The 14,459-nt window shown below is 31.1% G+C and overlaps 1 protein-coding gene across 1 annotated transcript; it reads right to left on the minus strand.

The window, feature by feature from the left end:
* Positions 1–11,212: 11,212 nt before the first annotated feature.
* Positions 11,213–13,519, minus strand: LOC136986422 (uncharacterized). Its single transcript, XM_067283954.1, has 7 exons — positions 13,199–13,519; positions 12,959–13,119; positions 12,754–12,883; positions 12,412–12,555; positions 11,751–12,058; positions 11,536–11,684; positions 11,213–11,466 (listed from the first exon to the last, which is right to left on the minus strand). Exons 1-7 carry the CDS (start codon positions 13,340–13,342, stop codon positions 11,243–11,245), a joined length of 1,260 nt encoding a protein of 419 aa, XP_067140055.1. The 5' UTR covers positions 13,343–13,519; the 3' UTR covers positions 11,213–11,242.
* Between the last annotated feature and the right edge of the window lie 940 nt (positions 13,520–14,459).

Genomic DNA, 14,459 nt, shown 5'->3' on the forward strand with positions numbered 1-14,459 from the left:
AACGAGACATATTGAGGGCCAGTGCTTCGTCAATAATTTTCTTTTACTATTGCCATTTTATTGTTGAAAAAATAATATTAAAAAAACTTATTTGAATTTTCTTTAAGTTTTTGTGTTTTTTTATACAAAAAATTTAAAATATAAACATAAAAAATATTTTATCTTTTTCTCTTACGCATGTATTTAGATATGAAAAAAATTGTGCTGCCATCTGTTGTTAACCAAAAGAAAAATTTTTACTCGGCAAATCATAATGTTAAAATATTATGAAGCATTTTTACATATATAAATTTTTAAATAGAACAAATAAGTTTTTAAATTATTTTGTGGATAAAAAAATGTTAAAATAATAAATTTACTATTTAGATAAAAGTCAACATTAATTTTTTTTTTTAAATCCATACTAAATTAGAATATTTCACGCTTTTACATTTAAAAATTAAATTTTTATTTCTCTCCCAGTTTTTGTTTAACATAATTAATAAGTCAAGCAAAGAGTTGCTTAATCAACTTTCCCGGTAATAAAGTTAAAATTGTCTTGACATCATCTGTTACGAGATTTTATTTATAAACAGTTTACATTATTAATTATTATAAAATGGAAAAAAGCTTCATTTTGAGGTAGAGATGAATTTCATTTTTTAAAAAAATTGTAAATAATGATGAGTAAAAATGTCCCTCTATAGCCAGGAACACACATGCGTAAAATTCCACGTAAAATCAAGCATAAAACAGAAAGCGTAAAAATTTTTCTGAAATTTTGGCTGAAACGTAACTGAAAAAAATGTAGATTATGTCTCTACTTTTTACGCCGTAAATTTTTACGCCAAAATTTCTCCAATAAAGAGAAGTATTTTTTTGTGACGTCAAGTAGACACGTGATTTTTATTCTAATCACTGGCGGCAATGAGGGTTAACCCTGCAATTGTAACGGTCTCGAAGAAAAAGAAAAATAAACGAAATAGAGGAGTTTATGGTATCCGTTCGATCACATCAATGTCTTTATGACAAAAGAAGGGTCACATATAAAACCAGTGTTTAAACAAAGTGTATGGACGGTCATAGGTACTAAATTTCAAATAACAGGTAGGTCTAGTAGAATCGATATATAGTACAGTGGGTGATCGGTTAACGAACAAATCAGATAACGAACACTTTCGCGAAAGATTTTTATGTTCGGACAACGACCACATGTTCGGATAAAGAACACCTCACAGAACAAACACAAGAAGAAGCGACGTAAAATAATAAATACCGATTGGTCTTCTCTCGTCTTCAGGCAACGATTCAAAATTTTTCGGAGCGCGGGAGATGGTGACATCGACGCTCAACCCGGTATATACTGATCGAATAGTATTCCTCCGAACTTTGAAACACTCCCTTGTAATTCCAGCCTTTTATTTTTCTGATAGAAGCAATTCTTTTATAGTATTAGCGAGACTGTCGGGCGGACACGCATTAAGTTCTGCGACGGTTTTTATTTTCGAAAGGTGAGAGTATAATAACATAGGTACAGAGTGGGCAGAAGATGTCTGATGTTACTGGGCAGTATGGCGTGAATAGGTCTACAGTGGGCCGCATTTCAATCTTATCTAAGAAAGATAGAGTATAATCAAGAAGACTCAAGCAGCTAAAGGAGTAACGAAAATCACATCTGAGAAATAAAGAACATTGAAGAGCTCATAATGAAACCTGAAACTGATCTGACGACAGAAGAACGCCAAGAACTCTTGAATGAAGAACACCAAGAAACTCGGCGAGATGTTTTCTTCTGAAAAAGAGGATTAATGCCGATATCTGCTATTAAAGATGTTTTGAAGAAGTGGGAGGATGTCAGAACAACGGTCTTAGAATCAAGTTGAGATTAACAGGCTCAGAGATCTCTACAGTTACAACGCTATTAATTGTCAATACTTCTGAAAAATCCTGAAGAAGAGAGAAAAGCAATCGACATTAGACAAATTCTTTAACCCCAACAAAAAAAAAAAAAAAAAAAAAAAAAAAAAACGTGACTAATAAAAATGCAAGACTGTGTATGTGTGTATTTTTATTATTACATATAAATAAACGTAGTAAGAAAGTATGTAATTTTTATTTTTTGGTGTCTCCAGAACGAATTAATCAAATTCCCATAAAAACCTATGATAAATCGATAATCGGTTAACGAACAATTCGGATTGCGAACAAAGTCTTGAAACGGATTATGTTCGTTAACCGATCACCCACTATATTTGGATCACACGTTCTTTATTTCAATTCGGAATACAAGTCTATTAATTTAAATTTTTTAAATTATAGTAGAGGCAGCGGATAAAAAATTGAAGGTACTGTACAAAGGAATAGATATATGAGAGAAAAAAAATTAATAAAATGCAGTTGCACTGTTAGTGGCAGTGACGTTTCCTATTCGGCCAGAATTTTTACGTATGTGTGTTCTGGCATAAAAGCATAAAACAGATACTGAACCGAAAGCTGATTTCTGATTCAGTGTTCTGCCACACAATTTTACGCATTTGTGTTCTTGGCCTATCTCCCCATTCCTCGACCTTTAACCACCAAAATTTAATAGCATCAAACAACCCAATGAACAAACCTCTCTGCAAAATATCCGAAAATTTCAACATAAGGCACAGGAGTAATTAAGCTTTAAAGGGTTTGGGTGTGTGGAGTTCACTGTCACACACTCAAACACAAACATGCATACATACAGAAGAAAACCCAAATTCTTTTCATTTCTCAATGTTATCATCTATCATGCAAATAGCAATTTCCACTTCTTGCTTATTAATTAAATGAATAAAAATGATAATCTTTTATGTTTTACGAGTTTATACTTAAAGAGAGATTGTTGTTAATTAATAAAATTAAAAATTACTTTTGGATCGTCTTCTGACGATAATCAATTTTAATATGTTTTAGAGTCTTGATAATTTGTTAAGAAATTTACGTGATATAAACATTATAAGAAAAGATCAGATTGTGTTTAATAATACATATATAAAAGTACTTAAATAATCTTATTTATTATATTTTACTTATATTCTGACATGATTACTTAATTATATAGTCATATCAAGCAAGGCTATCAATGTTACGAATATTAATATTTATAGAAAGATGATAATCGGAAAAAATAGGCCAAGTATATAATTTTTAATCTAAACGAAATCTCTCGTGTACAATAAATAAGTACAAACACGCAAAAATTCTTGCATAAATAAGAATTCTATAATAAATGTATAAAAACTAAATAGTTTACTCATATTAACGCTAAGAAAAAAAATCTACGTTTTTGTGAAAACATTTATATTAATCAGCAGTTAGTAACTAGTAGTGAAAATAAGTATATTATATTAACAAAAAATTATATATATATATACACAATGTGAAAACTCGAAATATTTAATGATAAGATTATAATAATTTACATTTTGTAAAAAAATTTCTTATTAGCTGAAAAAATAAAATATATAATGCAAATATATACTTTTATATATAATTAGTATTCTGGTTTGATCGGTTTTATTTCAGTTGTAATTTAGATGTCACTGATATCACAGACGAAGGTCTTTTTCTTGTTTACGAGAAAAGTCGATATTAAAAAAAAAATACTTGATCTGAATTTTTAAAGCAGTTTTGATTAGATTTTACATATAATTTAGAGAAAATTTAAATAATAAAAATAGTATTAATTTAGCTAATTTTAAGGAAAAGTGTTCGAAGCTGCTCCTTGATCTTTTGACGAAAGCATCATTGATCGTTGTGTACTTGTTGATTCGATTCCTTTTGAGAATTTTGCAATTTATTTCAGCACATTAAGTATTAATATATTATTAATGCAGTTAAGAAAAAATGTAAACAGCTGAATTCATGATACAAATTACACATAAATATGTTCTTTTTTTTGTCTTCTAATATCAATAAATGAAATGTTAGCTAATTGACACACACTGTATGCTTGCTGCAAATAAGTTGGAAAAGCATACTTGATATTTATTTATCAATAGAAAAAGTTTTTCAGTTAAATATTTTATTAAGTTTATAATATATTTATATTTTATAAACTTAATCAAATATCAAGTATACTTTTCTAACTTATTTGGTACAGCAAGTGTGTGTCAATTAGCCACCATTTCGATAAGTTGTACTGTACATACCTTTAACTAACGAATAATTTAGTTAATTTTTTCAAAATATAAAATAAAAAGTGTATTATTTTTGCTTAAAGTATAACTGTTACATTCTTCTTTACTTAAAAAAATAATAGTGACTGAGCTTAAAAAATTATGTAAATTTATCCTGACTTAATTCTAAAACACCCCAAGCCCTGCTACTCTACCTATCTATTATTAAGAGTGACCCTGGACGAAATAGGAAAGTATGTTAAGAGTTTTCTACCCCAGAGTATCTAGTCTGGAGTTACGTGAGTAGTAACGCGAAGGTGTTGGGATTATCACGTGGTATCAGGTTTCTCCACGTGTCAGTGTCACTCTCAACACATTCGTGTTACTACATAGATAACTCGATACTGGAAAAGATCTGAGACGTGAAGACAATTCCAATATGCTCAGTTAAATGCTAACCAGCTAAATTGTTAGTATTATTAGAATTTATTACAGTAGACTTTCAAGGAAAAGAACGATTTATTAGAGATTCCACATGTTCTTGGACGGATGAATAAAGTAGTATAGGAATATAAAACGATAGGCCTATATCTACAAGAAAATAATAAAATAACATTAAAATTTTAATTATTTAAAAACTTTATAAGTTTTGTCTCTACGTGTTTCCTACAAAAGTTTATGGTAATGTTGATATGTTCTATAGCATTTAATTGTAACAAGTTTAGTCATTTTTAAACCTAAAAAACCCCTTCAATTGTTTATGAATTGCTGCTAAAATTATAACCTAAGCAATATATATATATATAAATTTAATATTTCTCCTTTTAAAATATGGTTATTGAACTTTAATTGTCAATGGCTTAAGTTTATAAATCTCAGATTGAAATAAATCTAATATGTTGTAATGAGAAACTATGAGTTTGTTTGAATGACATTTCTTCAAGGTAACTTCGCTGACTCGTACCAAACCCCGTATTCACCGACAAAAAAAAAATCTTTTATTGTGAGCATAAATTTGGAAAATTTAGTTAAATTTCACTTTTATATTCAGAATAGTGTTTTTTATATTCGATGTTCAGCTATCGATATATGATAATTGAAAAAAGTGCAGTGATACGAATTTCTCGTATCAAAAACTAATTGTTACTAATAATAGAGAACTCGATAACTTTCAATTCAAATATAAAAATAAATATAATTACATTAATAACACGTTCGAAAGTTCATGTCAAAATTTTCTATTAATTGTTTTAATTATTGCATTGCAAATAAGCTAACACACTTATTAATCCACAAGAATGTTATTATTTTCGTACCTGATTAATTAATGATCTTTAGCGATAACTTTGATATTTATAAAGAAAAATATATTAATTTTTAAATGAGGATTTGATAACATGATGATCACTCCTATATTAAAACATGAAAGGTATTTAAACCAAAAACTCGTATGATTATACCGTATTAGTTCCTGGAACGAATCTAATTTCCTATTTCTTATAGTTCAGTATCATGACTTGAGGTTCTATGCGTGGAAATTAAAATTTTAAGTATATACATGGTATTGAGAATTAAAAGAACACAGTATTTAAATGAAGAATATTATATAATCGTAAAAGAAAATTATATAAAAGCGGGAAGTTTCATAGTAAGAAATCATGTAGAATATAAACGTAAAAACAAAATAATTTAGATTAACGTTGGATACAGAGAGTGTTCCATAAGTCTGGAACCATGGGGGATGCCCATAAATTACGTCCGCATTTTTCATGAAATTTTTATTTCTCCTCTCCTTCTTGTTCCAGATTATCCAAATTTCCTATCCCTCTTCCGACGTCCAACAAAATTCAACCCCTCCCTTACCCTTGTCCGACTTTGCTCGACTTGTCGTAACCTCCTCCCTCCTTTCCAGTGTGAACGTCATTTATGTACAGCCCCATAGTTGTTATGTTGATCTTTGTTTATTCTTTCACATGTAAAGCTGGAGCTGAATAAAGTTAATAACTGAACAAATTCAAGTTACTTTGATGGTGGGAGTCCACTGTAGCAATTTCAGATTATTTCCGTTTCACCCTACCATCCTTAATAACTTAAAATTGTATTCATATTACCAAGAGGTAAGATAAAATTGATTTTAAATTACTCTTGGGGACAGCTGGGAAAGGTGATTTTAAGCTACCTCCTACAATTTCAAACTACTTCCTAGTTTTGAATGGATTCCAATCAATCAGTCCCCTCCATCCCTGCAGAATAAGACCTGATGACATTGTCTGTTCCATTTATTTTGGATAAGGTATTGTCCAAATCCAAAATAAATGGAAAAGTCATATTGTCTGCTTTAGTGTTATAGAGCATATAAAGTAATATGGGCCACCTTGAAAACTGGGGCACGGAAATTGAGAGTTTTGTTATGGAAACAATTTCTAACAGTCAGATTTACGTATACAGTAAACATATTATATATAAATCAGACTGCTGTATTTACGTAAATATGACAGTAAAATAGTTGGAGTATAAACCACTTATAACAGATATATGAATATTTGTTTAGTTACGGCAACGCAACACTGGGGCGATCTGCCTAGGGCAGATGCCTTCCCGGAAGGTATCTGCCCTTTTTAAGGGTAACTGGCCCCTATTCAAAAACACAATGAAGTATTGATTGAAGACACTAGACTATTCAACATTGTTTTATTCATTTGTTTAGTTTGGTCTTTACTATTGAATAAAATGATTGTAACATGTCATGAACTAGTGTAAGAATTAACATTTTTTGTGACATATTGTTTTTATTTTTCAAGTATTGAGACTAATTTTCAATACTTTTTGGTTTATGTGTTTGATTCATGCAAGCCTAAAAAATTATAAATTTAGCTAAATCAGAGGCAGTAACATGAGCGGTGCGGGGTAATATAATTATAAAATCGGGTTCAGACCATCCTTGACCACTTGACACATTCTTGTTTATTTACGCCAAGTAGTGTGTGATGAGATTCAATGTCATCAGGTCTTATTCTGCAGAGATGGAAGGGACTGATTGAACCAAGGTAAAAAAACTTAATGTGTTTTCAATAAAAATCTCGAATTTACAACTTTCTATATGCTAAAGAATTTGTTTGATATTTTATTCTAAAATGTACGTGGTATTAAAATTATAAGAATGTCTTATCGTTTTTAATAATAACTAAAAGTAAAATGCAATATTTTGTTCATCTTCACGTGCTTGCCGCGCTATATACCTTTCTCAATGACAACTTTATCAAGGCCTGGCCCAAGCTCAATGACTATCAATGTTACGAATATTAATGCCAACAAAACACGATATTTGAAATAGGCCAAGTATATTTTTTCTAACTAAAAGCTTTCGTGAACGATAAATAAGTACAAGCACGCAAAAATACCTGCATAAATATGATTATAAATATGATTATATCATATTTATGCAGGTTTAAGAAGTTTAACCGTTCAAACGGTTTAAGAAGTTATGTGGCTGATTAAGACCTGAGGGTTGTAAGCACAGAAGATTAAAGGCCTTTCTACATAATTTTACATCATAAAATAATAACGTATAATTGTATCTATAGAATTATTTACAAATTATGATATACAATTGCATAAGTTGAAATAGAATTCTTACATAAAGTACCTCCACTGGACGTAGGTTTATAATATTCAGAAATACCAAGAAAATCAGAGCAAAATAATATTTAAAATATAATAATAATGTTGAGTTTTTGTACGTTTTCAAAATTAATCCCCTTAATTGTGAAAGTCCCTTATCCCATTATTTATTTGCATTTACTAAAAAATTATTAATACAGTCAGAGGAGGATTTTGTCGCGTAAATTAATTTGCTGTACCATCAACGTTAAACAATGTAATTTCATGCATATTAACGAAATATTAGTGTATAAATATGTAAATAAACTGCTGCTTGATATGCGTCATCATAAAGAAACTTTCCGGTGAGAAGAAATTCTGTATTGTGGACCTGCTAAAGAAAAGATTTTCTGTCGAGAAAACAGCATTAGAAGTTAGTGTTGGGAGTTGGATTATATCCAGTATAAAAAATAGTGAGCTACCATATTACGAAAATTTAAGAGCTGGCAGGAAGAAAACGTTGAGCGCCAAGTGGACGTTGCGGTACATAATCACAAGTAAAGAGGGAATTGAAACATGGCTTAGAAATAGAAGTGATTACTTCAACTATCCGCAGATACCTAAAACGTAACAATTTGAAAGCCCAAGAAGTCCAAATTACATAAACAGAAACGTTTTAATTTCGCCAAGCGTTATAAAGACTGGACCTTAGCAGCCGATTGCAGAGACAGAGTTTACGTCAAACGACTTTTAACAACAGAACGGCGCATAGACGTTGGCTGGCTGAACCGCGGTTTAAAATGCGTTGCAAAAGAGGACGAGCGTCTATATCTGAACGCTCTCTAAACGAACTTCGGCAAAACATTGGCGCTTACTTTCTTCGCAATTATTTCCCTGTTTTAGGAGTCGTTTGGCCAATCGTTTGTGACGCCAGAATAGGTCGCCAGGTATATTCCGGAAGCTTCCGGAAATAAAATCTTAAGGCAGTCAACAACTATTGTTCGGCAATTAATGACAATTCTTTTCCACTTCGATATTTAATTTCGTCGTCAATACGGTTTAAAATACGAACAAACCCATATTTAGAAAATTTATACCGAATTCGAAATTCGTCTTCGGAATAGAATTTTAAGGAATTATTTCGACATCGTATTACTGTCTCCCTTCGTAACTGTCGAAATGAATAATTTTAAATATTTTATTATTACTATTAAATTTTTTATTTCTATAAGAAGATTTCGGTAATTATTAAAATTGTCTCGTTTGTTTAACAGAACGTTCTGACTAGGTGATTAACTACAATGACTCCGAAATGCATTAACGTTTTATAACAGACACGATACTCGAATTGTAAATAAATGCATCTGATTTAAATTAATTGTAGTTTTAAGACTTCACCCATTTGAATATCGGAATTGGAACATTTATAACAAATTTTAAATATTTAATTTTGTTATTTTTGCTCCAAGCAATTAATTACTGAATAATTTTGTCGATCCGTACCGTTTACAACATTTATCGAAGGAATGATATCCACTTTCATCTAAACTTTTCCACCAACAAAACTACCACTCGAATTAAAAAGCCCTCTAACCCTGCTGTCGAGTGAAACTAGAAAGTAGGTCAAATAACTTGTTTCTAATATTTAGAAAATTTATATCGAATTCGAAATTCGTCTTCGGAATATGCATATTTCATGCATATTAGTGTATAAATATGTAAATATTAGTCTCTGCAATGAAATTCTTCTGAACCGCGGTCTACCCGATCTGTAAACTGCCGTCGGCCTCTAAACGTTCTCTCTGCAATTGGCTGTAAATAATCGAAGATTGGAGATTGTATGGTCAGATGAATCCAAAATTAAGAGAGTTGGTTCAAATGGGCGAAAATGGGTATGGACTTCATCGATGAAGTCTATAACTGAGCGAGAAGTACAAACAACATTGAAATTTGTTGGTGGTAGTCTTAGGGTGCGACTATGCAGACGCGAATTTAGTAGCGAGCGAGAGGTTGCGAGCGATATAGTTCTCGCAAAGGAGAACCATGCACAAGCGAGAAGCGAGAAATCTCGCTGGCGAGAGCGAATTTCTGGTTCTCGCACATATCTGACAGGTTTTGATATTTCTCGCGTCTCGCCAGTTCTCGCTGAACGGTGCGCATGCGCCTTCGTAAAGGAGTACAAAATGGCTTCTTCCAGTGAGCAAGACGGCGGACCAGCCATAAAAGAAAAATTGATAAATAACGTTTATTTACACCCAGAAATATGGGATAAACGACTTCCTGATCACAGGAATCGAAACGTTTTATATGCAAAGTGGAATCAGATAGCTGAAGACACTCAATTAGACGGTAAGTTTCTGTTTAGTAGCGTATATAAGTATGTAAGTTCTGGTATAAAATAAGCTTATTTTATACCAGAAACACTTGACATAAAAAATAGAGAATAAAGATTCCGTAGCGTGTATAATCTGTTTAATATATGCTCAGAATTTTTATTACTTCGTTACATCGCGTCGTCGGATATACCGTGCTTTTCTTTGTCTCAGGACACGTGCAATATAACTAAAAGCTCTTGTAATTAATGTCGAAATATAAAACTGATTATTTATGAGTTAAATTATACAGTAGTTGTTAATAAATTAGTTTTTATATTTGCAGTAACCAGATGCAAGAAGTTATGGAAAAATCTCTGTGATCAGTTCCGGGCTATCCACAACAGCTTGCCAAGGAGTGGAAGTGGCTTAGAAGCCAAAAAGCCTAAATGGATCTTTTATTCACAGTTACAGTTTTTAGCTGATGTGGTAGAAGCTAGAGAGTAAGAATCTTTACATTAATATTTTAAAATAATGATAAATAAATTTTATTTTATTAGTAGTTTTCTAAGGTACAAGTAGAACATTTCATACAATAGTATTATTATACTTATTTTCCAGAACACAATCAAATATTTCAGAAACTGAAATAAATGAAAATATGGAACCAACTGCATCAGAAGTATGTATTCTTTTTGTAATCTTTAAAATTATTTTTTATTGTTCTATTTCTAAATCTCAACAAATACTTCAGATTTTAGAAAATATTGCTATGGGTTGTGATGTGAATATAGAAGAAGTTTCACCGTCCACATCACATCCTCATCCTCATCCTCATCCAAAGAAGAGGAAAACATCCTTTCCAGAACAGTTACTAAAAGAAATTAGTAATGTAAATAGGTGAGAATATATTTTCTATGTACAGAACAATTTTATATGTAATAATTGTCAAAATCTGTTTGACAAAATTTTATAAAAAATTACAATTCAGAACATTAAAAATTTATTTCTTTTCAGAGAATTGAATGAATGTCAAGGGAGTCCTTTCGCACTATATCTTGACACCTTAATGAAGCAAGTGCCATCAAAAAAAAAGAAGATTGTGCGAAAGGACGGTTATTGATATAGTGAATAGTTTTATTGATGATGTGTCAGATTAATAATTATTAATAAACATTACTTTTTAAACAATTTTTGTTTATTTAATCAATATATATTATTCCATTGCCAAGATACATTTCCTTCTGAAACAAAATATATGGCAAATTTATCTCTAATATCTCCTGCCAATTTTGAAAAATTGCGTGATACATTTTGTTTAAATGGTTTCCATTGCTCACACAATTCATCTGTGCGCCATGAACCTTCGCAAAATACACCATTAGTATCTAAATAGTCTCTGTATCCTTCTGGGCAATATGCTGCTTCATCTAGAAGACACATTAATACTATAAATACAAAATATAACAAATAAAAATAATTATTGTAACAAATGATACCTGATAAATTATTCTCAGTGATCATAAAATTGTGCAGCACAACAGCTGCTTTTATTACTTTATCTACGTTATCTGGTGCTAAAGCAATGGGCCTTCGAAAAATTCTCCATCGGTTGGCAAGTATACCAAAGGCACATTCAATACAACGCCTACAAATACATTAATTATTTGTATCTAGAATTATAACTATTAATGTAAAAAAAATATAAATATACCTTGCTCGACTTAAGCGATAATTAAACACACTCTGCAAAGGGGACAGTTGTCTACCAGGATACGGTCTCATAAAATCTGGGCGTAGTTGAAATGCTTCATCTCCTATCAACACATGTGGAGATAAAGTATTTGAATTAGGCAGAATACTTGAACTTGGTATCCCCAATGTTCCATTTTTCAATTTTCTGCCTAGTACTGACGCCTTCAGAACTCCTCCATCAGAAAATGAGCCATATGCACCAATATCAACAGCCAAGAATCTGCAATGTGCATCAGCAATGCCTAACAATATAATGGAGTTAGTTCCCTGGAAGAAATTTAAACAAATTAAAATTCTTGAATTTTATCTATTTCAGATTTCTTGACATGGTTGAGCATTAATAATTTTATCATAATTTTTAACAAGCTTTTAAAATAGTATATAGATAGGTCAATAGAACACAATTCCTTGATTGAAAGTATTAATATCTTCATTTGTACATTACAATTGTCTTTAAAAACTTTATCCATCAGCAATTGTTTCTCTAAATCATAAATAACTGATAAATATATTCATTATCTGTTTACTCTATATGTTATAAAATGCATTATGAGAAACTAATGTTTTAAAATAAGATTAAAAGATTGCATTGCAAGTTATTCATTCTTTTTGAAAATCACCTTATAATTGTAAAATTGAGAGCCACTATTTGCAGGCTGCTGAATGTTGACATGCTTGCCATCAACTGCTCCACAGCAATTTGGGAATTGCCATAATTTTTCAAATTCTATGGCAGACTTCCTCCATATCTGTTCAGTAGGTTCCTGCAAGGAATGCACACAGTACAGCAGATATATTTCAGAATAAACTAATGCAATATATATATATATATATATTAAAATAAAATGCAGTGCAAAAGTATGGAATTATCACAATACTTAATTACAATTATGTATGAAATTTTACATAGCATTGTAGTGTATATTTTCTATGTTATATACCAGACATACATGAATACTCACGGGAATGTATTTTTCTCTAAGTGTATCCCAAATAACTTGGCAAGTTTCTGGAATAATTTTTTGGATTGTGGAGAATCCTACATAAAATGCATAGGCTAAAGACTTGTAAGAGTCTCCAGTTGCCAAAAATCTAGAAAAGCATTTAATTAATTGATAAATTATTTAATTCTAAATTTTTATCTGAACTATTATATTCGAATTTTACCTTAATGTAATCGCTAAACGTTCACCAGGAGAAATCGACTCATTATTACTATATTTTTGTAATCGATCAGCCGTCAGCCGTAATAACTGATCGAACTGTGACGGAGCCATCCGTAAATAGTTCCGAAAAAATGAGGAATGATTATTTCTCATGTCTTTCATCTATATATAAAAAGATTTTTGTTTTAATATTATTCAAACTACAGACAAACATGAAATTATACAAATTCTATTTTCTTACCAAATTATTATAATGTCCTTTAGCTTTTCGCTGTTTCCATAGAGGATGAACACCATATCGTCGTTTTATTTTTATTTCTTCGTGCAGTAATCCTAATAATAACAACTTTTTTTTTGCTAGTAACAAGCGTCGATGTCGAACCATTTTGTGTTTTATTTGTATATAACAATAGCTTTACTCGGCAAGTTCGACGAGAACACGTGACTCATTAACTCCACGCCTCTTTCTCGAGTTCGCTCGCGCGCTGTGTGGTCGTATAATCGAGAGCGAGAAACAAAAAGGAGCGAGAAATGTCATCACCTCTTCTCGCCACTTATTCTCGCTCTCTCCGAAAATTCGCTCGCTCGCGTCTGCATAGTCGCACCCTTATGGTCTGGGGCTGTATTACCTATTTTGAGTCTGGAATGCTATGTTCTATATCTAATATAATGGATAGCGTTATTTACACTGAGATACTTGACGACTGTTTGTTGCAAACTGTCGACTATTACCACATTGTTAAGAGCTCTTTCATTCATCGGCAAGGTAAATGATCAAAAACATACATCCAGAAGGGCAATGTCATGGCTTCGGGATCAAATATTAGCCTGCTGCTCAATCGCCTGATGTCACCGGATTGAACAAACATATGGTCCCTTCTTAAACGTCGCTTGTCTGACTATGCAGCTCTTCTTGAAAGCAATTGTGGGAACGTGTACAGAATGAGTGGAACAAAATAATATTTCTGCAATGGTGCAATGTTATTAATGCTTTGTCTAATAGCATTAGGAAGGTTTTAAAGGTCAAAGGAGGCTACACTGATTATTGAAGTGTACTTTTTCCACAAATATGATATAGATTTTTGTCCGCGTCAAACTCCTCTCAATGCATATGTCCTTTGTATGTTACTATTATTAATAAAATAATCACGATCAGAGAATTTTATTATAATTATACATATAAACATATAAGTACGCAAATAAATATAAAGTTTTTCGTATTAAATGTGCTTTGTAACATTTTACAGTTCTTTAAAATAGTCTCCTGCGTTTTTGGGAGTATTCTGGTGCTTACTCTATTATTTATATCCTTATCTATATACAGATAAACTAGCAACGGGATGCTCAACTTTTCCGGAAACATTTAAAATTTTGGTGACGCCATCTGTTATCATATTTTATTAAAACTTCTTATATTTTTTAACTATTATAAAATGGCAAAAAGCTGAATTTTGAGGGCAGGGATGAGTTTTATAAAAAAAAGAAAAAAAAATGTAAATGCT

The sequence above is a fragment of the Centruroides vittatus genome, unplaced genomic scaffold (assembly GCF_030686945.1).
Source record: "Centruroides vittatus isolate TY-2023 unplaced genomic scaffold, ASM3068694v2 scaffold_1015, whole genome shotgun sequence".
Classification (NCBI taxonomy): Eukaryota; Metazoa; Arthropoda; class Arachnida; order Scorpiones; family Buthidae; genus Centruroides; species Centruroides vittatus.